Source organism: Tursiops truncatus, chromosome 3 (assembly GCF_011762595.2).
Source record: "Tursiops truncatus isolate mTurTru1 chromosome 3, mTurTru1.mat.Y, whole genome shotgun sequence".
In the NCBI taxonomy this organism is placed as follows: Eukaryota; Metazoa; Chordata; class Mammalia; order Artiodactyla; family Delphinidae; genus Tursiops; species Tursiops truncatus.
This window is the reverse complement of record NC_047036.1, coordinates 158,922,330-158,946,137: the sequence shown is the minus strand read 5'-3', so window position 1 is coordinate 158,946,137 and position 23,808 is coordinate 158,922,330. Positions and strand designations below refer to the sequence as shown.

Here is a 23,808-nt window from a genome sequence, read left to right as displayed (position 1 = left end):
AAAAAACTTATGGTTACCAAAGGGGAAGGGAGGAGGGAGGGATAAATTAGGAGTTTGGGATTAATAGGTACATACTACTATATATAAAATAGATTAAAAAAAACCAAGGACCTATGTATGGCACAGGGAACCATATTCAATATCCTGCAATAACCTATAATGGAAAGAACCTAAAAAAGAATAAAAAAGAATGAAAAGAATAAAATCACTTTGCTTTACACCTTAAACTAATACAACATTGTAAATCAACTATACTTCAATAAAAAGTTGTTTGTTTTGAAAAAAACAAACTCCCATGACACTGTAGGAAGATATAGAAATTGAGGCTCAGAGGGGATCATCACTTGCTCAGGGGTACCAGTTCCAGGTCTGTCTGTGACTTGAAGTGGAATGAGAACTCTGACCCTGACGCTGTAGGTATAGGCAGAGGAAAGAAGTTCACAGGGGAGCTAGATGGAGAGCCTCAGCCCAGGGGAGCATTCTAGCTTCCGAGAAATAAAATCCAAGGGTCAGAGATGGAGGAGCCATGGGCTTGGAAGCAGAGGCGAGGAGGGACTGACATAGTGGGAGCTGGACATATGTCCTCCTGCTGGGGCTGGAGGAAGCTGCTGTCCTTGAAGAGGAAACTGCACAATAACAAGTCACATGGCCGGGGAGTGGGCTTCCTGTTTCCTGGCTCCTCCCAGGCTGGCCTTGGCCAGGCCAAGCCTGAGTAGGCAGTGGCCAGAGTGACCCCAAGAGTGTCCAGGGACTTGGTTTTCTGACCAAGGTGCCCCCAGAAGAACAGGGAATTAGAGCGGGCTGAGGGGACCAAACCCCAGGATTGGAATCTCTGGTTCAGGAGAGCCCTGGGGAGGAGAGAGGACTGTTGAAGTCCTCATCCCAAGCCCATATAGGGGAGGGAGGGGAGCAAAGAGGTAGTGAAAAATAAAGGAGGCAGAAAAGAAAGAAGAGGTGAGGGCAAATTTGAGAGGTTGTGAGCTGACCGTCAAGGGAGGCATTCAAATCAACATTGATAACTCAAGATCCTTTCGGAGAAGTGAAATCAATGCCTATATCACAGAACAGGAAATTGAGGCTATCATTTGCTTTGAGCTGAGATCAGGTGGTGGTTTTAGGGGGTGAGGAAGGAGGAGGATTCAGGGGACCCTGATTTCTGGATAACAATGAGTGCCAGGGCCACACGGCCCCGAAGCCGGCGAGGGAGGCATGCCGCTCTGCCCGTAAGTGTCCCCCCTCCCTGCCACACCCAACTCTGCGAGACCCCAGGACCCAGACCTGCCTGGCTTAGAGCTCAGCTCTGGGGATCATTTGCAGGGTGAGCTGGACCCTGTGGCAGAGAGTTCAGAAGAGGCTGAGGCAGCCAGTGGGAGCTCCGAGCCGGGCCCTGTGCCATCTCAGGATAGCTGCAAGCCAGAGCCGCTGGGCCCTGAGGCGGAGGCCAAAGGGCAGGGCCTGGAGAGCAGGTAAGGCCCACTTGGTCTGTGTCCCCCACTACAGGCCCGGCACATCTTTCCCACCCATAGATCTGTTTATGTCCCTCCCCTACTCACACACACGCCATGGCTCCCATTGCCCTCAGTCTGACTTTCAAGGCCCCACATGATGCAGTCCCAGCCTTGTTACAAAGCCTCTTTGTGTTAGCTACCCCAGATGACCCCATTTCCAGATCTTTCCATCTCTCACCTCTTCACAGGACTGACAAAGAAGTTGATGGGGACTCTAGCAGGGGACCTGCTCCAGCCCCCGAGGGGCCCTATGAGCCTGCCCAGGAAGCCCACCAGGCCCCAGAGGCAGCCCCACGGGACAGGGAGAATGTCCCCTCTGGACCCAGAGCCCCTGACGTGTTTCAGACTCTCCAGCAAGCTCTGAGCTCTCTGGAAGCGGCTGTTGCTGCCTGGCGCCACCAGCCCCCAAGATGTCCTGGGCCGTTGGAGGCAAAGGACAGAAGCGAGGGGGGACCAAAGCCCTGCTTGGAGCAAGAGCAGGCTGGGAGCTGCCAGCGGGATGCAGCCCGATTGACTGAAAGGAATGCCTGGTTGCGTTTGGCCCTGAGCAGCCGTGAGGACGAGCTGATCCGCACACAGAACTCCCTGAAGGCCTTCCAGGCTGAGAAGGAGATGCTGCAGAGAGAGGTGAGTGGGGCAGGCCTGCCTCCCAGGGCTCCCTGGTGGGAGGGAGGCAGCAGGCCTGTTGTAGGACACATTCAATCATTTGTTCATTTGTAAAGCTTTTGTGGAGGCTTGGCTGCTGAACCCCAAAGAGACAAAGGTCCCTTGCAACCTTAGTTAAGGTGATCAGAGAGGCCCAGTGAGGAGGCGGCGACACTTGAATGAAGACCACAGGGGGGCAAGGGAGGAACCATGCAAGGAGCTGGGGAAGAGCATTCTAGGCAAAGGGAACAGCATATGCAAAGGCCCTGAGGTTGGAGTGTGATTACTGTGTTCAACGAACAGTGAGGAGGCCAGTGTGGGGCTGAGCAGGAGGAGACAAGGGTACGGAGGTGGTGGGAGCAGATCCCGGAGTGCCTTGCGGGCTGCAGGGAGGATTTGAGCTTTTGCTCTGAGTGAGGTGGGAGCCACAGAGGGTTCCGAGCAAGCAAGGGTGGAGACCAGATGCAGGCATTCACAGGCGCCTTCTCACCACCGTGGGAGGAACAGCTAGTGGAGGGAGAGGCTGGAATCTTGGAGATCCAGGAGGAGGCACTGGTCCAGACATGTAAGGGATGGAAGCTGTGGAGGTGGTGAGAAGTGGACAGATTCTGGGTGATGCTGAAAGTGGAGCTGGCAGGTGGGGTGTGAAAGCTGGAGAGGGGTTGAGGACGAGCCCTGGGTTGGGAGCCTAGGAGACTGGAAGTGAGCCATAGGGAGCCTGTGGGAGGGGCAGGTTTGGTGGGAGGGAGACCAGAGCTGTTTGGGCCTTGATCAGCTCAAAATGCCATGAGCCACCCACACGGGGCATTAAAGGGACAGTTCTGTGTCCAAGTCCAGAGCCCAGGGGATGTCAGGGTAGGAGGGACACAGGAGGTGAGACTTGGGGCTGCGGGAGCCCAGCATGAGGAGTGGGGCTCATTTCCCTACAGAGTGGAGCACATTTACCAGCTGGGAAAGAGGAGTCTTTTTTAAAAAAATTTACCCACCCTTTTTTGTTTTTTGCGGTACGCGGGCCTCTCACTGTTGTGGCCTCTCCCGTCGCGGAGCACAGGCTCCGGACGCACAGGCTCAGCGGCCGTGGCTCACGGGCCCAGCCGCTCCGCGGCATGTGGGATCTTCCCAGACTGGTGCACAAACCCGTGTCCCCTGCATCGGCAGGCGGACTCTCAACCACTGCGCCACCAGGGAAGCCCTTTACCCGCTCTTTAACCCCCGCCTCTGGCAACCACCAACCTGTTCTCTGTATCTGTGAGTTCAATTTTTAAAATTTTTGATTGATGGATGGATCAATTGATTGATTGATGCCGGGCCGCACGTCTTGCAGGATCTCAGTTCCCCGATCAGAGATTGAACCCCGGGTGGAGTCCTAACCACTGGACTGCCAGGGAATTCCCTTGTTTTACTTTAGACTCCACATATAAGTGAGGTCATACAGTATTTGTCTTTATCTGGCTGACTTATTTCACTTAGCATAGTGCCTTCAAGGTCCTTCTATGTTGTCACACATGGCAAGGTTTCTTTTTTTACGGATGAATAATGTTTCATTGTATAAATATACCACATCTTCTTATTCATCTCATCCATCAGCGGACACTTAGGTTGCTTCCATGTCTTGGCTCTTGTAAATAATGCTGCAATGAACATGAGGGTACAGAGGGTACAGATGTCTTTCCGAGTTAGTGTTTTGGTTTCTTTTGGATAAATACCCAGAAGTGGAATTGCTGGATCATGTGGTCCTTCTATTTTTACTCTTTTGAGGAAATGCCATGCTTTTTTTCCAGAGCGGCTGCACCTATTTACATTCTCACCAATGGTGCATGAGGGTTCCCTTTTCTCCACATCCTCGCCAGCACTTGTTATCTCTTGTCTTTTTGACGCTTGCCATTCTAACTGATGTAAGGTGGTATCTCATGGTGGTTTTGATTTGCATTTCCCCAAGGATCAGTGATGTTGAGCGTCTTTTCATGTACCTGTCGGCCATCTGTATGTCTAAGGAAAGAGAAGTCTTGAGTGGCTGAGTGACTTGTGCAAGGTTATACAGGGAGGGGTTTGGCAGGATGAGTGTCTGGGGGTCCTACCTTCCACCTGGGGCTCTTGCCACTGCTCCAGGAACAGGTCTTAGGGAAGGATGGTGGGTGGTTTGAGCACCCAGGCCTGACATCCCCCATTCCCCCACAGGTCCAGGAGCTGCAGGATTCCCTGCTGAGGCTGAGGCCCTTCCCACCTCCCTCCTGTGACCAAGCAGGCGGCTCGGGTAGTGGTTCCAGCAGCTCTGGGGTTGATGGGGAGACCTGGGGCACTCAGGTGAGTGTGGGAAGCTGAAAATCATGCATGATCTTAAGATCCTTAGGATTCAGGGCCATGAGACCCAAATCCTGGTCATGTGATCCAATAACTTCTGGGGTTGGAAAAGACCTAAACCCGTGATGCTGGGCTCTCAGTGACAATCTGGGTGAATCAAGTCACCTCCTTCTGGCAGGATCCCTTCTCCCTGGCTCACCCCCTGCTCCGGCGCCTCCAGAGTGATTCCAGCACCCAGATGCTTGGGTCTCTCCCCACCCAGCTCCTTGCCCCCGAGATGCACATCATGGAAGCCCAGATGGAGCATCTCCAGGGGTAAGAGCCACAAATGCTGAGCTCATAAGGGCACTGGTGCCTCCCAGCTGGGTTATAAAGCCAGGAGTCTGGAGCTGGATTTGGGGTGGGGTGGGGAAAGGTGGAAATCAACTGGGTTCTAACTGCCCTTCGAGGCCTCTCACTTTGCCTCTTCCCCACCTCTGGAGGCAGGAACATTGAGAAGCTCAAATGCTTCAACCGTCTGCTGTCAGCTGTGCTCCAGGAGTACAAGGGCCGGTGTGAGGGCCTCAGCATGCGGCTGGGCCAGCGGGAGGCTGAGGCCACTGCATTGCGTCTAGCCTTGCAGTATAGGTCAGTGCACCCTGCCCATGATATCACTGACTGGGAGGGAAATGGGTGTCCTCAGAGGATAGCCCCAATCCCCAGAGAGAGACAGAGTCCTCGCAGGAAAGTACTTTCCCTCACCACGGAAGTTAACTTAAGGCAGTTTTAGTCCAAGAGTGCTGAAGGAGTTTACAAACTCCCAGGGGTGGGGGTGGGAGGAGTAGTGAGGGGTCCAAGAGCAAGTGAGGATGTCACCTACACAGCAAGATGGGTGTCCTGGAGCGCTCAGAACTGGTGTCCCACAGTGAACACTGTGAGGAGGCATATGGGGCCTTGCTCACTCTTCGGAAGGCAGACTCAGGAGCAGAAGAAGCCTTCATGGATGACTTGGAGGCGGCTGAGAAGGAAGCTCAGAGGCTTCTGGTGCAAGAGGAGGCTGCCATGGATGGAGGGATACTGCAGGATCCACGTCCAAGGTACCCCTGGGAACCCTGGGGACTGGGTGGGCCAATGAGTGGGGCTCTGATCGGAGAAAACTGGCCAGAACTGGCCACATGTTGGGGGTTGGTATGGCTCCTATGGTTGGCATGAGGTCTGCTGGAGTTGGCTGGTTGCTACACAACAACGTTGGCACAGTGATGACAGCCATTGGGGTTGGTATAGGACCCACCAGAGTTGGCATGAAGATGGATGATGGTGCCCACTGATTAGAAAGGGCATGATGGAGCTTAATGGGGTTGGCTTGATGTTGGTACCCACTGGCGTTGGCATGATGCTGCCTGACAGGGTTGGCAAGTTGAGTGATGGTCCCCATTGGGTTGGTGTGATGGCATCCACCACGATAACGTGAGTGACTGTGCCCATCGGCATGATGGTGTTCATCCATCATTCATCACTGATGGCTGATGTTGTCCATTGGGGTTTACATTATGGTACCCACCATGTTGGTTTGACCATGCCCAGCATAGATGGCATAGGAAGGACCCATGATGGTAAGATGGAAGCTGATGAAGCCCACCAGGGTTGGCACGAAGTTAGCACAACCATGTCCAGCAGTGTTGACCTAGGCCCCTCTTCTGTTTCCTGTAGCCCCGAGGGCAGCAGTGTGGATAGGCCCACACCACAGGAGGTGGCTATACAGCTCCAGGGCTACGTCCAGCGTCTTCAGGAACGCCGTGCTCTGGTGAAGATTCCCCCAGAGCCTGGTCCCACCTTGGCACCCATGTCCGCTGTGCCCCGTGCAGAAGCCATGGTGCAGGCCATTCTGGGGACACAGCCTGGCCCAGCCCTGCCCCGGCTGGAGAAGATGCAGATCCAGGAGGACCTGGTGGCCACACGGGTACACATGGGCTGTGGCCACTGTGTCAGTCTTTCCTGGTGGGACCAAACCCTTTGCTGAGTCTGAGAGAGATGTGATTCAGGGACCAAGTAGCAAGGGAGAGTTTTGCTGGGCTGGGGACAAGCTTCCTGGAGGGAGGAGAGTTGGAGCTGGGATTTTGAGGGATGATTAGGAATTCGTCCTCTGGAATTCAGTTTCTCACAAGACTTCCAGTCTGGCTTTCCAAAATGCCCCTCCTATGGAAAAGAGATAGGGGCAGGGGACATAACCTGGGGGTTATAACCTGGCATGAAAGCTGAGGTTTTGAATTTGGAGAGACTCAGACACTTCCACTGAACTGCTACTTGACCTTGTCTAATCTACTTGCTCTCTCTGAACTGCCATTTCTACAGCTGTAGTTTTCATGGATGATATTTCCCATCTTGCAAGATCATGGCGAGTGTTGGGGTTCTTGCCTGACCTGCTCTCAGTGGGCGCCTCCTAGAGCCTCATTTTCCCCAACAATTGACCCTAGAGGTGCAAACCCTCTACCCTCTCCTTGGTCTCTTAGGAGACCCTAGCAGACCTGATGCTTCGGCTACAGCTGGTGCGGCGGGAGAAGCGGGCTCTGGAGCTGCGGGAGGCTGCCCTCCGAGCCCAGGGCCCAGCCCACGTGCTCCTGCTGGAGCAGCTGCGCTGGGAGCGCGCAAAGCTCTGGACTGGTGGGGCCAACAGCAGTGGTGGAGACAGCAGTGGAGGAGGGAGCAGTGGAGATGAAGAGGAGTGGTCCCAGGTGAGTGGCCCTGCCTGGACCTGATAGGGATAGCAATATATTACTGGCTACGTGGTCCTGGTTAATCATAGCCCCCTTTGAGCCTGTTTCCATTTCTACACACAAAAAAAGGAGTTGAATGTTTAAGCTGCATGTTTCTTTCTTTGACGGTATTTAGCCCAATAAGCCCCAAGGGATTTAGTGTCTTCCAGTCACACCTGTGCCTCCTCCTTCCCACCCCCAGGCTGATTCATTTTCCCCCTCCAGCTTCCTTCCTGAGGCTTTCCTTTTTGCCCCTTACTGTCTAATCATGTCTGTCCTCTGCTTAAAGCCTTAGCAGCTTCTGGAACCCTCCTTTGAATCATCTCTCCTACCTCCAAGGCTTTGTAAGTGCTGTGCCCCTGCCAGGAACACCAGTCACTTTCTAATTAAGTCCTCAACCTCCTACAGGTCTGAGCTCAAACATCACCTCCTCCAGGAAGTCCTCGTGGACTGCCTGTAAATGAGATATTATTTATTCCCCTGTACCTTATTGGGGTACCGTTATTGGGTATTGTACCCTTATTGGGGTATCTCACCAGAGTGGGGGCTCTGTGAGAGCAGGGGCTGTAGCCACCACAATCTGGGCAACTTCAATGTCCAACTTGGGCTGAGCACACACTCAGCCTAGGCCTGTGTCACTACCCTGCCTGCTGCGTCCCACAGGGCCCTCCGGCTGTCCCTGGTGGCAGCAGGACTGTTGATGGAGGCCAAGTGAGCAAAGTGCAGAACCCAGAAGAGCTAGCCCAGGAACTGTCAGCATCACTCACCCGGTGTGTGCCTGGGTCCTGTGCTGGGGGATATGTGGCCTGGGTAGGGGAAATATGTGAGAGCCCATGGGGGTGTTGCATACCGTGCAGGGCTGGGTATACACCTGCATACAGTTGTGTTCACATGGAAACATCTTGGGCAGGTGGGTGGGAGGAGGGAAGGAAGACAAGATTGGCTATGGCTGTGGGCCCCTCTCTCTCCACCCCTGTACCAGGGCTCTGGGCCTGCGGGAGCAGCTGCAGTCCTTGCGGGAAGAGCTGGAAGAGGTGGCTCAGAAGGGGCGAGCCAGACGTGCTCAGAGTACTGAGCTGAACAGTGATTTATGCAAAGCTCACAGGTAGGTCCCCCTATGTGACCTCAGAAGCATCCCTGGCTCTCCCTGGGCCTCAGCTTCCCCCCTGTAAGGTGGGTGGCAGCTTCAATGCATTCCACACCTCCTCTGGTGCCTGATGTGTGTCAGCCCCTGCTGAGTGATTCTGGGACCCCAGGAAGACCCAATCTCAAAGAGCTCCCGTCTGGGGCTGGGAGTACATAGCCCGTCTTGGGTGGAATGGGGGGCTGTTTCCTGGCTCATCCTCCTACTCCCTCCAGTGCCCTGGTCATGGCCTTCCGTGGTGCCCACCGGAAGCAGGAAGAGCAACGGCGGAAGCTGGAGCAGCAGTTGGCACTAATGGAAGCCCGACAGGCAGAGGAGCTGGCAGTGCTGGAAGCCACCGCAAGGGCCCTGGGGAGGCCCAGACCGCCCTGCCTGCCTCCCCGGTCAGGAGGGACCTTTCTATAAGCCCTGCTCTGGTTGTGTCTGGACGTGCCAGATAGTTATGGCAGGTCATGTCATAAACTGTTCTAGGTGATGTTATGTCATGTGGCATGACTTTGCATGTTGAGGCGTGTTTGGTGTGATGGGGGCTGATACCTGGGTGTCTGGGGCTTGATAGTGGCCAGGCATTTGAGATAAACTTGGTATCTTTGGCCTGACACCATGTGGCATGTGAAGAGACATGTCAGCAGGGTCATGCCAGAAGCAGCTTGGGCTGTGGGGACAGGATCCCCAGGGCTGGCTGGGGGGATTCAGGGTTCAGTGAGGTTACATAGCCAGAGCTGAAATTCCAACCCTTATCTGTCTCCAGAAGCCCAGGGAGGAGTCCACTGGGGCAGGGCACACCTTCCCCTGCGCACCTCCTTCCCAGGGAAATGCTGGGTTTGGCCTGGCAGATGTTCCCAAGAGGAAGATACCCATATCCCAGAAGGAAGACTGAAGCCTGAACAGTTCAGGGTGTGGAACATTAGCTGGAAGAGCATTGCTCCCTGAGTGAAAGTAGAGGGAGGAGGAATCAGAGGTGGCTTTGGAATTTGCATTCAAAGAATGTGGAGCTAAGGTAAAGGGCCTCTGGGTGGTGAGCAAAGCAAAGGGAAGAAAAGCTGCAAGCAGTCATTCAGGGGGTTTGTACAGCTGTTGATGAGGAACTCAGAGAGGTGCTAATGGTGGGCAAAGAGGCACACTGCCCTCCAGGGCCTGGATGGCCCTTGGCCAGGCTGAGAAGTTGAGTCTTTCACCTGCCAGAGATGGGAGCTGTGGGAGGTGTTAGCGTCAGATTAATAGCAGGCAACTGATTAGCATGTTATTTGCGTAGGCCACACCCCTTGCCCTTCCACCCGGGTCTGGCAGGGTTGGGAAAGGGGGGCTGGGCTCGACCCTGCCGCTCCGGATTAGTGGCCAGCTGTCCCGTCTTGGGCGGTAGCTGAAACTCAAGACGGGGATTAGAAAGATTTTCATTCTCAGCCCGGTGGTGGTGGTGGGGGCGGGGCGCGGGGTTCCAGGCAGCACCTGTGCAGGTGTGTGCGCGGCGTTACCGGCTCTCCCTGGGAGGGCAAGGCTGGCCTGAGGTCGGCGCTAGTAAGCCGCCAGGACTCAACCTGGTCCTCCGGATCCACAGACTCCTCGGGCAAGCGCTGGGGCTGGTGACCTTCGAACCCCTCGTACTCTCTCTGGACCGAGGCGGGCTTTGCAGAAAGCAGGCAAACTCAGGCAGGCAAGGTCGCCAGTGGCCGAACAGAGGAGCCGACTTTACCCCCCTCTTGTCCGTCTCCCTCCCTAAGAGTCTAAGTGATCTTAGCCCCGAGTCCCATCAGGTTGCCCGTGGAGGGGGGGCCCGAGAGGAGACAAGGTCACCTGTAGGAGGGTGGGGAAGGAGTTCGCGCTGGAGGTGGAGGCAGGAGCTGAGGTCGCCATTGGGGGGCGGGGGCAGGTTCCCAGGCCGCCCGGAGCTGGGTCTTGCGGTTCCCACGGGTGCCCCCGCGGCAGATGGGCCCAGGCCTCTTTGTCCCCGGTCCGCGGCCGCTGCAAGGTCAAATGTCACCGCGGGGCCGCGGGCAGGGGTCAGGGGGGCGGGGCAGGACTTCGACCCTCCCCCGGAGGGCCCAGGGTGTCAGGGCGGTGGAGCTACTGGGAGGGGGCGGGGCGGCGGCCGAAGGGTTGGACCAATCCGAGGTTCTGGGATCTGCTGCAGACCTCGCAGTCTCCAACCGGTCCCCAGACCGCCACTTAGGAGCCCCCTTCCTGCAGACATGTGGCCCTCAAACCCCAGTTCCTTGCTTCCTCCCTTCTCCAGCCCCCCTCTGACTCCTTTCCTTGAGGCTTCTCTCCCTTACAAGTCTCCCTCTCTCATCTCTTCTCTGAGACACCCACCTCCATGTCTCCCCCCACCCCATCAAGGATCCTAGAAAGTCCAGATCAGGGACCTAGGACTCCCGTCCTCACCTCAAAACCCATCCAGCACCCCCATGTTCCCCGGCACCCCCAGAACCAAAGGGTCCTCTCTAACCATCCAGGCCCACCTCCCCTAGAGTGGCTTACAGGGCAGAGAACTCCACTCTAGTCAGACCCATGGAAAGTCCTTGCTCGTGTCTAACCCTAGTCCTTCTTGCTTTCTGTACTTGTTAAAACCTCCCCCACCTCACACCCAGCCAGACCCTCCCCAGAAGGCCCAGAGGCCCAGGGCTGGGCATCTATTGCCTGGCTTCTCCAGAACCTTGGTATCGTCTTAAATGCTGCATAATCTCCAAGCATCTCCTGCCCTAGTCACGGAGGGTGCCCCCTCAGATGTCATCTGGAGAGGGTAATGGCTTTTCCCAAGGACGCTTCCTGAGAGACGAGGGTGTAGGAGCTGGTGGGGGCAGAGGGCACTGCTCTCCTGCCTACAGCCTCAGAGGCCCTGCCACGTGCCCTGGTGTCCAGCTCAGCCCAGGACAGGGCGGGAGATAAGGCCGGGTGCCCGGACCTGCAGGACTCCAAGGTGAAAAGTCACTGCAGGAAGGGCTTTTCCAGCCGGTTAAATGTTAACAGGCCCCGAAACAGAGGCCCAGGTTTCTTTGCCCAGGGCGGCTGGGGTGGCATACAAAGAGTGCTTAATATATGCAATATATGCTGGCTGCCCCAGCCCGGGGTCTTGGGGTGTGTGTGTGTGTGTGTGTGTGTGTGTGTGTGTGTGTGTGTGTGTGTGTGTGTGTGTGTGTGTGTGTGTGTGTGTGTGTGTGTGTGTGTGTGTGTGTGTGTGTGTGTGTGTGTGTGTGTGTGTGTGTGTGTCTTGGGGGGTGTGTGTGTGTGTGTGTGTGTGTGTGTGTGACGTGGAGGCAGAACGGCAACTGGGAGGCTCTGGGGAGCCTGGAAGAGACATCTGTAGTCCAGCCGGCCCCCGGCCAAGCCCTTTCTGTGAAGCACAGAAAGAAAAGGAAATTAAAGGGGAAAGGGGCAGGCCCCGCAGGGGTGGTGGGAATTCCTGTCGCCTCCAGCCTCGCTGGGCGGGTGGGCGCACTGCCCACAGAGGCCTGAAATTCTGGCGAAGGCCACCCCCCACCCCACCCCCGCCCCCGACCTCGCGCCCCCGCCGGCCGCAGACCACAACATCCCTTCCCCCCGGAGATTCCGAGCACCAGGTGTTAGCCCAAGCAGAGAAAGGGTGGGGTGGGGGTCGGACGCGGAGACTTTCTGGAAGAGGAAGCAAACACAATCCATCATGCAACTGTGCAAAGAAATGCCCCAGGGTGTGTGTGTGTGTGTGTGTGTGTGTGTGTATTGCGCAGGGGCGTGCCCCCCGGGTGCAACCGGCCCCCCATTATTGCTTCTGCCGGGAATGCAGGGGGGTGGTGTCGAGGGGCGCCTCGAGGGCGGCTGAGCTACACAACGTCCAAGGCCGGAGGTGGAGGGGAGGGCCTTAGAGAGACATCTTGGCGAGGCTGCGGAAGGGCAGAGGGCAGCACTGGCCCAGGCTCCCGCCGCGGCCCGGCGGGGGTTAAGGCTGGAGCTGGGCAAGGGCGGGGGTGGGAGTGGAGTGGGAGAGGGAGGGAGAGGGAGGAGGGTCTGGCCGTGCGGCCCCGCGCTCCGCCCTCGCCCCTCCCGCCGGCCTGGGCGCCGGGCGCCGCGCACGGCCACCCATGTCCTTATAAGGGCGGCCGTCGCCGGGGCAACGAGCGCCCGCCCCCAGCCCGCGGCGCGCGCCCCTGCCCCCGCCCCCACCCCCCGCCCGCCCCGCGAATGGAACGTTGTGTGTCAAACCGGCCGCAGCGCGAGGCCGGCGCGCGGGGTCGGCGGCGGCGAGAGCGAGGCTCGGGCCCAGGCACAGGCCCAGGCCGGGCGGGCGCGGCCGCAGCGGGGGCGGCAGCTCGGGAAGCGCCTGCCCGCGGCCCTGCAGGCCCCGAACGGCCACCGGGGGACCTGGGGGACTCAGGGGGCGCGGTGACCGGCCCCGGCGCGCGCCCGCCGCCCCTCCCCCCCGCCGCGGGCGGCCGAGCAACTTGCGGCCAAACTTTCCCCCCGGCCTCCCGCACTCGGATGGCAGCCCGCTAAGTTGGCCGCAGCCCTCGGCCGAGCGGCGGCCAGGCCAGAGGGCTCCCCCTGCGCAGCCTGGGCCGGGCCATGGCCCGAGCTCCCCCGCCGGGGCCCCAGGGCGGCGGGGCGCGAGTCCCCGGGGCCCCCGGCCAGCACCTCTAGCGCGCCCCCCCGGCCCCGGGCCTGGCCCCGCGCTCGCGTGGGAAAGTTGGCCTGGAACCGGCCCGACCAGTTCCTCCCGGGCGCGCGGACCGGCCGCAGGAAGTTGCTGCAAAACTTTTTTGGGGGGTGCAGCCGGGTGCCCCCGGCGCGCCGGGGCCGGATGCGCGCCGGGTAGGGTCCCCCGGGTCGAGAGGGGTGCCCCGAGGGAAGAGCGCGGAGGGGGCGCCCCGGCCCTGCTGCCCTGGGGCTATGGCCATGGTGACCGGCGGCTGGGGCGGCCCCGGTGGCGGCGGCGGCGACACGAACGGCGTGGATAAGGCGGGCGGCTACCCGCGCGCGGCGGAGGAAGACTCGGCCTCACCCCCCGGCGCCGCCAGCGACGCTGAGCAAGGCGACGAGGAGCGGCCGGGGCTGCAGGTGGACTGCGTGGTGTGCGGGGACAAGTCGAGCGGCAAGCACTACGGCGTCTTCACCTGCGAGGGCTGCAAGAGCTTCTTCAAGCGGAGCATCCGCCGCAACCTAAGCTACACCTGCCGGTGAGCCCCCTATCAGCGCACCGCCGCCGGGCACCCGGCCCCGCTGTGGGCCGGGCCTCTGACCTGCTCGGTCACCTTGGGCCTGGCGCTGACCTTCCCTGGGTCTCCACTTCCCGTCTGAGATAGGGGCACAGATCCTTTTCCCCCTCTCCATTACATTCTTGGGATTGTGTATACTGACGGCGCTGTATCGATGCAGGTCCCCCCTTCAGGTGGTCCCTTGCGGCATCCGCCCTAGTTACTTGCTCCCCCTTCCTCCCTTCCTTTTCTCCGGACAGGGGTCAGCTCCGCGCGGGGAGGGGTTGTGGTGCTGTCAGGGGTGGGTCCCTGACCCCAGGGCATCCCTTCTCTTGGGAATCTCGGCGCGTGGGGTACCCCGCGGGAATCAAACGTGGAACTTGGACTGTGGGGCTCACAGTGTCCAGGGGCCATTGTCTGCGGCCGCGCGGATCGATACGGCGCGCCCTTGGGGTCAAATATCACTTCCAAAGTCGCTCTGACCACCGAGGCTGCGGCGGGAGCGAAACTGGGGTGGCACAGGGCAGCCTTCTTCGCGTGGGGGCCCCTGCTGTGGGGTTGGGCCTGCTCACCGGGGGAACCCCCGCCCCCCCCTCACCCCAGCCCTGGCTCACCCTGGGCTTTGGGTCACCGGAAACTCCTGCTCGAGGTCCGGGTGGGTGGCGGGATTTGACCGCATCTTGGCTGCTCGCCCCCCCACCCCCACCCCCACCCAGGAGTTGGTGCAGAGCTGGGCTCCTGGAAAATCCCTGAAACTTTGGTCCGCTCTGAGACAGGGTGGGCATGAATGTTTCCAAGAAGCAGCCCTGGACTGTCCTAGGTTGGAGTCCCCGCTGACAGGGTGTGGCCGTGCTAGCTTCTCTCCTTAGTTCTGGGGCATTAGGTGTGGGGGGAGAAGCCGCTGGCATTGAGTGTCCAGGCCAGGGCTCCCTTTCCCACCACTCTTTGGTGAGCCTCCTTTTGCTCCATTGACAAGCCCCTACTCTGCATCCTCCAGGAGCATGCTTGGGCTCTGTAGAGCCAGTTTGGAGAGTCCCATTTTCCAGATGGGCAAAACCGAGGCCCAGAACGCTCTTGGTGCCTGCCCTGGGTCACCCGGGGAGAGACCCTGCTCCACTTGGGGCTTAGCAAGGGGAACTGTGGGGTTGGGAAGAGAGGGGCAGCTGAGTCTGGGTCAGGGTGTCCCCAGCGAGAGCTGCTGGTGGAGGGCTTGTTGGCAAGGCCACTGGGCGGAGCCCCAGGCACCTGAAGCAGGAGTTTGGCCCCAGGTCCAGCCTGTCTGGGGTGGCTGTGTGTGTGGGGGAGCTGGCTTAACTCTCTCCTCCAGTGCTAACTGGGCCACCAGACTTTGGCCTCATTTTTGCTGCTGGAATAGCTGCCTGCTCTCTGGCCAGGTCTTTAGGGAGGGCAGAGGAGGGGCTCAGGTAGTTTTGGGGTCCCAGAGGCTCCCTGAGAGTGGGAGCAGGGAGCACCAAGGTCGGGGAGAAGGGCCATGGTTTGGGGCTGGCAGGTTCTTCAGAAGGTCTCTGCTGTGTGACCTGGTGAAGTCACTGCTTCTCTCTGAGCCTCAGATTGATTCAGCAAAGTCCCCTCAGGGCCTGGCCTGGGTGATTTGATGCCGGCCCCCTAGAAAAGACCCTAGCTCCAAGCCCAGCCCTCTCCCAGTTTGGGGGAGACACAGGTGTCCCCAGCTTGTGCGGTGTGGGTTGGGCCAGAGGGAGGGATGGTCTGCGGTCCCAGGAGGGAACAAGGGGCTCTGCCTAAGGGTCAGAGAGGAAGGCCACCGGAGGTGGGCCTTGAAACATGAGGGGTTTAGCAGATAGAAGCAGAGGGCACTCCTGCAGAGTGTAGCTACAGCAAACACTCAGTGGCAGGTTTGGGGGAGCAGTGATGTAAGATGAGACCACCCAGGCATAGGAGAAGTTAGAGGTGAGTGGGTCTGAAATGCTGGACTGAGGTCAGTGGGGAGCCATGAAGGGTGTGTGAGCAAGACAGGGCTATGATCCAATTGGACTGGAAGCCAGAGCCCAGGGAGGAGGCTGAATTGGACTGTGGGGTTCGGCGAAGCATGTGCTCTTTAGGTGGGATGACAGGTAGAACTTACTGTTTCCTCATCTGGAGGGACAGAAGCTCTGTCCTGACTCTACAGCTGGGGAAGTTGAGGCAGAAGGCTCAAGGCCTCTCCTGAGGTCTGAGGGCCCTGAGCCAGGCTCCTGCCTGCCTGCCTGCCCCAGGCCTGGCTGTTTCCACGCGGCTGCCCAGGACCCTCCCACTGCATGCCTGCTGGGCTTTGTTCTGGTTCTGCCTGAGCTCCCTTTGCCCTAGTAAGGCCTCTTCCTGGGGGCTCAGGCTGGTGGGACACAGGGGCCTGGGCTCAGAGGCTGGCGCTGCAGGACACAGAGGCCTTGCAGAGCCTCAGCTCTCCTAAATCTGCCACTGGGACTCGCAGCTGGGGCTTGGGTCTTGATGCCCTCCCCCCACGCCCCCAATTTCTCCAGAATGAGTGCATTCCATGTAGAATTGGCCTCTGGCCTCCCATTTTCAGATGAGGAAACCAAGGCTCAGTGGAGAAGTCACAGCCCAAAGATCAGGGCTGGGTGTCTGCAGTTGAGATGTGTTTGATTTTTAACTTCATTAAGTGTTTGTTTTACTTTGTGACTGTCTCTAGGTACCCTCTTGGTGCCCAGCTGGGACTCCAGGGTGTCTGCCCCAAGCCTGGGCCTCAAAAGGCCCTGAGCCCAGGGTGGAGAGAGATAGGGAGGGAGCACAGGGGCAGGGGCCGGGGAAAAGGTGCTGGGGACATTTGAAGAACAAAGGCCTGAACCTTCCTGCTAGGGACTGACCCTGGATGGGAACTCATTGCCTCACAGGGCGGGGCCACCTGTCCCATCCCTGGAAGAGGCAACAACAATCCCTGAGGGCCACCCAGAGGAAGCTTCTTGGACTCAGTTAGGAATTGGACGTTCTTGCCAGAGAAGGGGTTTGGGATCTTAAAGGGGTACAGGAGTTCATTTGTTCATTCACTCATTCGTTCGTTCATCGTTTGTTCGTGGTGGCCTTGTGTAGGGCAGTAATGCTGGGGCTCCACAGTCCTGTGACCCCCTAGAGGACTGGCCTGGCTCCTAGTCTCTTAGTCAACTCACAAAGCCTTGCTCCCTGACCATGTTCCTTCTCTGCTCTCACATTGCCCTTGGGACAAAGAACCTGACCCTTGGCCTGACAGTGACCAAGTAAAGTGAAACTATTTAGGCCTTCATATTTTGGCATTTCCAACCTTTTGCCCTTTTTGCCCACTCTGCCTGGAACTGCCTCTGTTTCCCTGGGGAATTTCTGATCATCCTTCAAAACCCAGTTCCAGGGCTTCCCTGGTGGCGCAGTGGTTGAGAGTCCGCCTGCCAATGCAGGGGACACGGGTTTGTGCCCCGGTCCGGGAAGATCCCACATGCCGCGGAGCGGCTGGGCCCGTGAGCCATGGCCGCTGAGCCTGCGCGTCCGGAGCCTGTGCTCCGCAACGGGAGAGGGCACAACAGTGAGAGGCCCACGTATTGCAAAAAACAAAAAAAAAAAACAAAAAAACAAAAACCCAGTTCCAACATATCCACTCTGGTGTGCTCTTCATCTGTGGCACTCACCCGAATTGTCCTTTCCTCTTTGCAGGCCTAGCCTCTGTGCCACTTTGGGGCCACTTGCCCAGCCGAGGTTGGTGGGGGGCTGGTGGTTCTCAGGGGCAGCCTTTAAAGGTGTCTCCCAAGGTGGCTCCAGGGGCAGGATGTGGGTGTCACGGTAACCCCCATGGTGACCTCTGCATGCCCACAGGTCCAACCGTGACTGCCAGATTGACCAGCATCACCGGAACCAGTGCCAGTACTGCCGCCTCAAGAAGTGTTTCCGGGTGGGCATGAGGAAGGAGGGTGAGTACCTGCTGGGGTGGTGCAGGCAGGGGGTGAACAAATGGCCTGCCCTTTGCTCCTTCTTTTGGGGTCTGGGAGCTATGGAGGGCGGGGTCTGGTGCCTGCTAACCTCGTTACCACCAATGATCCTGAGATCCCGTGGGCCTGGGTTTGGCCCTGGGCTGGAGGAATCCAATTATCCGTGGCTGTCTGGTGGCTGCTGCAGAACTGGGATGCAAGGGACTCCCTGACTCCGGCCCATTTTAGAATTGTTCTTCCCCCACCCTCCCCAGTTCCTCCCCAGGCCCCACCCCGGCCTCAGAGGCAGGTTCCCTGGCCCTGATACCCTGGTGACCCCCCTGCCCTCTAGCCAGGCTACCGCTTTCTGAACAAGGATGTATTTTTTTATTTGATTTGCTTTCCCTCCACCCTCCACCCTCCACCCCCTGCCTTGTGTTTGCCCAAGGCAGGAACTCACCTGACTAAGGCAAAGGGCAGCTTACCTTTCCGCCTGACCGGGGCACTGGGAGCCAGAGGGAGGCCCAGCCTCTTGTCCTTGCCCTGGGGACTTGGGTGGATACACGCGGGGCAGCTGGGTCTAGAACTCCACCAAGCACTCTTAGAATTCAAGTGGAACTCAGAGACTTGTACATGGGTGTCTGGGCTTGGGAGCAGAATCTGGCCCATTTCAGTGGTGGCCCCTGTGCTGGGCTTCATGTCTCTGCCTGGACTCTCATGAGCCAGGCCAGCAGTTCTTCCCTGCATCTAACCTGAGTCTCTCCTGCTCTAAAGATGGTTTCTCCTCTGCTGGGCCTCTGTGGGAGAAGCTGGGACAGCTGCTCAGACTCTTTCTCTTAAGACCGTCTCGTCACTCCCTTTGGTCATTTTAAGTGTGGGGGTGACTGTCTCCCCCCACCCCGCCAACCTGGATTTTATCTCCACTTGTTGATCTGACCTAAACTCCTGATATACATCTTATCAGGGCTTCAGATCTGTAAAGTCTCGGGGTGGAAATAATAATCTCAGGTCATGCCCCAAGCACAGCCCTATCTCAGGGCCTTTGCACAGGTTGTTCCCTCTGCCTGGAACGCTTGCCCAGTCACCTGCATGGCTTCCTCCCTTGCCTCCTTTAAGATTTGCTCAAACAACACCTCCTCAGAGAAGCCCTCCTGATTACCCTTCGCCATCCCCTCTTTATTTCAGGCCATCTATCTTGCTTTATAATTTACTTGTTCCTCTATCAGGATGTTCTCCTCAAGGTCAGAGACTTTTGTCTGTCTTGGTTTTTGACATATCCCCAGTGCCTAGACCAGCCCCGAAACCCATAAGGTGCTTAATAAATGTTTCTTGGCTTGAGTTACTATCCATTTAGCTCTTACTAAGTGCCAAATGCTATTCTAAGCAAGTTAGATACATTCTCATGTAAATTCAGTGATTGGTCTCATCATCATCACCATTTTTATTATCAACTGCATTTTTTATAAATGGGAAGACAGCACAGAGAGCAATAGAACTGTGGTTGGGATTTGAACCCACAGTCCTGGCTGAATGAAGAGGAAGAGCTGGGGAAAGGGGTTCTCAGGAAGCGGGAACAGCAGGTGCAAAAGGCCCTAAGGTGGAAACGTGGCTGGATGGTGGAAGAATGGTGGGGGTGGGGTTTAGAACCAAGTGGGCCCGGGATTGACTGGGATTCACTCTCTCTCGGGCCTCATCTGGCTACACCCATTTGACAGATGATTCTGAGACTTCGAAATCACATGGAGCAAGGCTTGAATCCAAGCCCCTGTTTCCCTGATCAGCTCTGCTAGCCCCTGGCTCCCACTTGCATCCCCCTCCCCATCTGCTTCGTGGTGGGTTGACCAGAAGTTCATGGAGGTGGTGAGACAGGGCATTCCACCTCATTAAAACTCATTAATTAGTCTCTGCCTGGCACCCAGCCCAGTCAGCCCCTCCGCCCCTCCCTCTGTGGCACAGGCCAGGCTGGCATGCAGCCACCTCTCCCCTCTTTGCACCTCAGCTTCCCTCTTCTCACCAACCTGATCACTGGGGGCACTGGCCAAGGCCAGCAATTGGTCCTCCCCGCTCATAGGCAAGGTTACTGATGGAATCACATGTTTACTGAGCACTTGCTACTGGCCAGGACTCCACTCTTAGCACTGAGGTCACTGCAGAGACCCAGAGAGTTGAGACCTGCTCTAGGGGGCCATGACCTGGAGGGTGGGGCTGGGAGGTCTCTCCATAGGAGAGATCAGTGCTCAGCCCATACTGATCACTTGTTTTAGGGGTAGGCTGGCCATGTGCCCCAAGTCCTAGGAAGGAAGGTGATCGCTCCCTGGACCCATTCTCAGGTCTTGGACCCCTATGATTGACAGATGAGGACATGATTGACAGGTTTAGTCTCCCTGGCTGCGGAGGAGAGCTCACACAGTCCAGTAGGAGGGGGCCAGGTGTGAATTAAATTAGCCCTCACCCAGTGGTCCCATTCCCACCTGGGAAGGTTCCCCCTGTCCCAGGGTCATGGCCCTTCTCTGAAGGAAGTAGGAGTTGGATGGTGGCTGGACATGGACTCAGGCTGAGGGCACAGGGCAGAGCAGGGTGGGGCATGCAAGACCTTGGCCTCTGTCATCCCAACAAGCTTTGTGCCCATGAGGTGGGGATTGGGGGTCCAGGGAAGGGCTGAGCTGGGGGGCTTGGAGGGGAGGGGGCTGAGTGACCCTTTGATAACTTTATCTCCTCCCCTTATTCCTCCCTACTTGGCCCCCCGCCCACTCTCTCCGGGTACCCACCTTCCCCCTCCTTCCTTCCCCCCCCCCACTCCCTTTTCCTCACACCCCACTCACCCCTCTCTGGTTTCCCGTATTCCTCAATCCCCTTCCTATCCCATTTTCGTCACTCCCTCTCTCCCATCTCCTGATTCCACCCCTCCCTTCTCCCCTCCTCCCCTCCCTCTCCTGTCCCTCCCTCATTTCCTGCGGGGCTGGCTATCTCCCCTCTTCCCCGCCCCCCCCATCTCCATCTCCCCCTCGCAGCGGTGCAGCGCGGCCGCATTCCGCACTCGCTGCCTGGCGCCGTGGCAGCCTCCTCGGGCAGCCCCCCGGGCTCTGCGCTGGCGGCGGCCGGCGGAGACCTCTTCCCGGGGCAGCCGGTGTCGGAGCTGATCGCGCAGCTGCTGCGCGCCGAGCCCTACCCTGCGGCGGCTGGGCGCTTCGGCGCGGGCGCAGCGGGCGCGTTCGGCGCAGGGGGCGGCGCAGCGGGCGCGGTGCTGGGCATCGACAACGTGTGCGAGCTGGCTGCGCGGCTGCTCTTCAGCACCGTGGAGTGGGCGCGCCACGCGCCCTTCTTCCCCGAGCTGCCGGTGGCTGACCAGGTGGCGCTGCTGCGCCTCAGCTGGAGCGAGCTCTTCGTGCTGAACGCGGCGCAGGCGGCGCTGCCCCTGCACACGGCGCCGCTGCTGGCCGCCGCCGGCCTGCACGCTGCACCCATGGCCGCCGAGCGCGCCGTGGCCTTCATGGACCAGGTGCGCGCCTTCCAGGAGCAGGTGGACAAGCTGGGCCGCCTGCAGGTCGACTCGGCGGAGTACGGCTGCCTCAAGGCCATCGCGCTCTTCACGCCTGGTGAGATGACCTGAAATGGGGGGCTCTGAGGCCGTGGGAGGGGTGGGAGGGAGGGGTGTGACCTAGATCCTGACCCTGGCCCCGGCCGCCTTAGCCCTTCACTCCCTGATCCACAGCTAGCCAGACTTGTGTCCCTGAAAGCGCCTTGAGCGTTGATGGGGGACAGTGGAGGAGGTGATGCGGGCGGTGTGACACCCTGATGGCCCCACCCCCGATCCCAGGTCTCCCTAAGAACTTCGATCCCTGTTCGGACCCGTGACTCACGGCCCCACAGCCTCTCTCCCTGATTCCCAGGCTCCCTGAGACCCCCCATCCTTCACCCCCTCATCAAGGTACTCATCGTGCTCAGTGGGCACTGACAGCAGAATGACAAGTGGGGGGACGCGGGAGGAGAGGTCCCCCCACCTGGTTCTGGCCCTCATTCCCTGATCTCTGTTGTCCTCCCCAAACCCTCTGACCCTCATCTGCTAAATCAGAGTTCTCTTCTTGTTACTGACCACTTATGGAGAGCTGCCAGGCAGGGGTGCCTTGACACCTGTTACTGACCACTTATGGAGAGCTGCCAGGCAGGGGTGCCTTGACACCTGGTTCTGGCTTCCCCTGGGCTCTCCACTCCCAGATTCCTGGGGCCCCTAGACCTCTGACCCAGGGCTCCCAACCTGCCCCCTGACCCGCCTCCAGGGGCCACCCCTCGCTGAGCTGGAGAGGGTAGGGGGTGTGGCTTGGAGCCCCTCCCACCGAGGGGCGGGACTCCGAGCGGAGCCGCGTGCTTCCTTAGGTGTCTTTGGTAACCGTCCAGCAGCCAAAGCCCTGCTTTATTCCAGGGAGTGGCGCAGCTGGCTCTGCGCTCTGGAAGGAGGCCCCACTAGGTGTCTCCTTGGGGCCAGGGATGCGGGAACCAGACACAGGCTACTCCGGGAGGTGGCTTTCATCCAATAAATATGGCTTTGCCCCTCCTTATTTCCCCAGGAGACTTTCTCTGCCCCCATTCATGGGGCTGTCATCTTCACTCACATCGCAGGCCCCTCTGGGGTGTCTGAATACCCCCTCTAGGCTTTGCTTTCCTCCCCAAGTCCCCTCCCCAGCCTCTTCTTCCCCTTGAGCTTGATTAGAACTTGTCTCCCTGCTAAATGCTTTAGTCAGGGCCCCTCCACCCTTGAGACATCACTGCCTGCACCCCTGTGCCATCGTCCTTGGATGAAGCCACCTTAATATTTCTTGAGGACCAACACTGCCATTTGTGCCCTAGGCCCCCATCTCCCACCTCCTGAGTGCCCTCGTTCTGTATCAACAGCCCTGAGTGGTGCCCCCGCTCCCCCGTCAGCCCTGGGGTCCTGTGTCCTCCCGCCACCTCCTCTTTTGACCTTTCCCTTGTCTCCCAGATGCCTGTGGCCTCTCAGACCCAGCGCACGTGGAGAGCCTGCAGGAGAAGGCCCAGGTGGCCCTCACCGAGTATGTGCGGGCCCAGTACCCATCACAGCCCCAGCGCTTTGGGCGCCTGCTGCTGCGGCTCCCTGCCCTGCGTGCCGTCCCCGCCTCCCTCATCTCCCAGCTGTTCTTCATGCGCCTGGTGGGCAAGACACCCATTGAGACGCTGATCCGAGACATGCTGCTGTCGGGAAGTACCTTCAACTGGCCCTACGGCTCGGGCCAGTGACTGGACAGGGCCGGGTCTGCAGACCTCCAGGGACACATGCTCAAGCCTCCAGTGGGGGCCCCCAGGCAGAGGACCCCGGCTTCCCTCCTCAGACTCCTGTTTTTTAAAGACTGTGAAATGTTTGTGTTTTTTGTTTTCTAAGTGATCATGAAACCAAAAAAGACTGTCTAGGCTCCAGCCAAGTCTTCCCCAGAAGCCCTGGTCAAGATGAGGGGCGAGACTGAGGGTCCACTCCCAGGACAGCCGTGTCCCTTGGTGCCCCAAGCGTGAACTCATGGTGCAGTGGCTTCTCTGGTGTGATGGACAAAGTCCTGGCATCTGGACTGGAGGGGCAGCTGCACCCGGGCAGGGGTAGCGTGTACCAGGCGGATCCTCTGGACACGTAATCCACGTTGGACACTACATGATGGATGAATTAAGGCCAATAATAAAGAAGTTTCCTACCTGCACAGCCTCTGTCATCTTTGTGAGGGGAGGGTGGCACGGAGGGCGCCCTACCATGGCTACCCACTCCCAGCCATCTGGAACACCCACAACCTAACAACAGCCCTACTTTCTGTTTCTGTTGGACAGTTTTGTGGGGGATCTGCAGCTGGGGGCAGGAAGGGGGGCCCGAGGTCAGCCAGTGAGTCTGTAAGAGTTGAGCTTAGCAGATGGCTCAGGTTTGAATTCAGATTCTGGCTTAGGAGGGTGAGCCTCATAGATTAACATGAGCCTTAGACCAAACACTTGTTTCTTTTCTTGGCCGTGCCACACGGCTTGCGGGATCTTAGTTCCCTGACCAGGTATTGAACCCGGGACCCACAGCAGTGAAAGTGCCGAGTTCTAACCACTGGACTGCCAGGGAATTCCCTTTATTGTTTTCTTTGGTCGGCCCTTAATCATCTGGGCCCCAGTATCCTCGGGAGAAACATCTGGGGCTAGTTTTGTCACATGATCTCAGCCCAGACAGAACCCTCCATTTCCCTGGCCACAGCGACTGCTTTAGGGAGGGCACGTGGCCCAGAGCTGGCCAATGAGATTCAATGGCAGGGTTGGGAATTCGGAGGATATCATTAAAGCAAAGCAGAGCCAAAAGAGAAAGACCAATTTCCCTGCGTCAAGCCATACCTGAAACCCTCGGGTGTTTAAGTTCCATGAGCCCAGACTTCC

General features: G+C 58.4%; 2 protein-coding genes across 5 annotated transcripts; both read left to right on the top strand.

Annotated features, from left to right (window-relative positions):
* Positions 1-702: 702 nt before the first annotated feature.
* USHBP1 (USH1 protein network component harmonin binding protein 1) lies at positions 703-8,805 on the top strand. Of its 4 annotated transcripts, none has more exons than XM_073803031.1 (12): positions 703-1,223; positions 1,318-1,466; positions 1,697-2,135; positions 4,332-4,457; positions 4,633-4,769; positions 4,941-5,081; positions 5,360-5,530; positions 6,144-6,237; positions 6,944-7,165; positions 7,850-7,956; positions 8,169-8,291; positions 8,546-8,805. In XM_073803031.1, the coding sequence occupies exons 1-12, from the start codon at positions 1,167-1,169 to the stop codon at positions 8,733-8,735; spliced, it is 1,956 nt and encodes a 651-aa protein (XP_073659132.1). In that variant the 5' UTR covers positions 703-1,166; the 3' UTR covers positions 8,736-8,805. The 4 variants fall into 4 exon arrangements, with proteins under 4 accessions (XP_073659132.1, XP_019806771.2, XP_033709765.1 ...); XM_004322604.4 differs by having other exon boundaries at positions 704-1,223; positions 6,144-6,393; XM_019951212.3 differs by lacking the exon at positions 1,318-1,466 and having other exon boundaries at positions 6,144-6,393.
* A 144-nt stretch (positions 8,806-8,949) lies between these two features.
* Positions 8,950-23,105, top strand: NR2F6 (nuclear receptor subfamily 2 group F member 6). The gene is made up of 4 exons (XM_033853869.2): positions 8,950-13,477; positions 17,312-17,406; positions 20,415-20,999; positions 22,382-23,105. The coding sequence occupies exons 1-4, from the start codon at positions 13,191-13,193 to the stop codon at positions 22,654-22,656; spliced, it is 1,242 nt and encodes a 413-aa protein (XP_033709760.1). The 5' UTR covers positions 8,950-13,190; the 3' UTR covers positions 22,657-23,105.
* Positions 23,106-23,808: the final 703 nt, after the last annotated feature.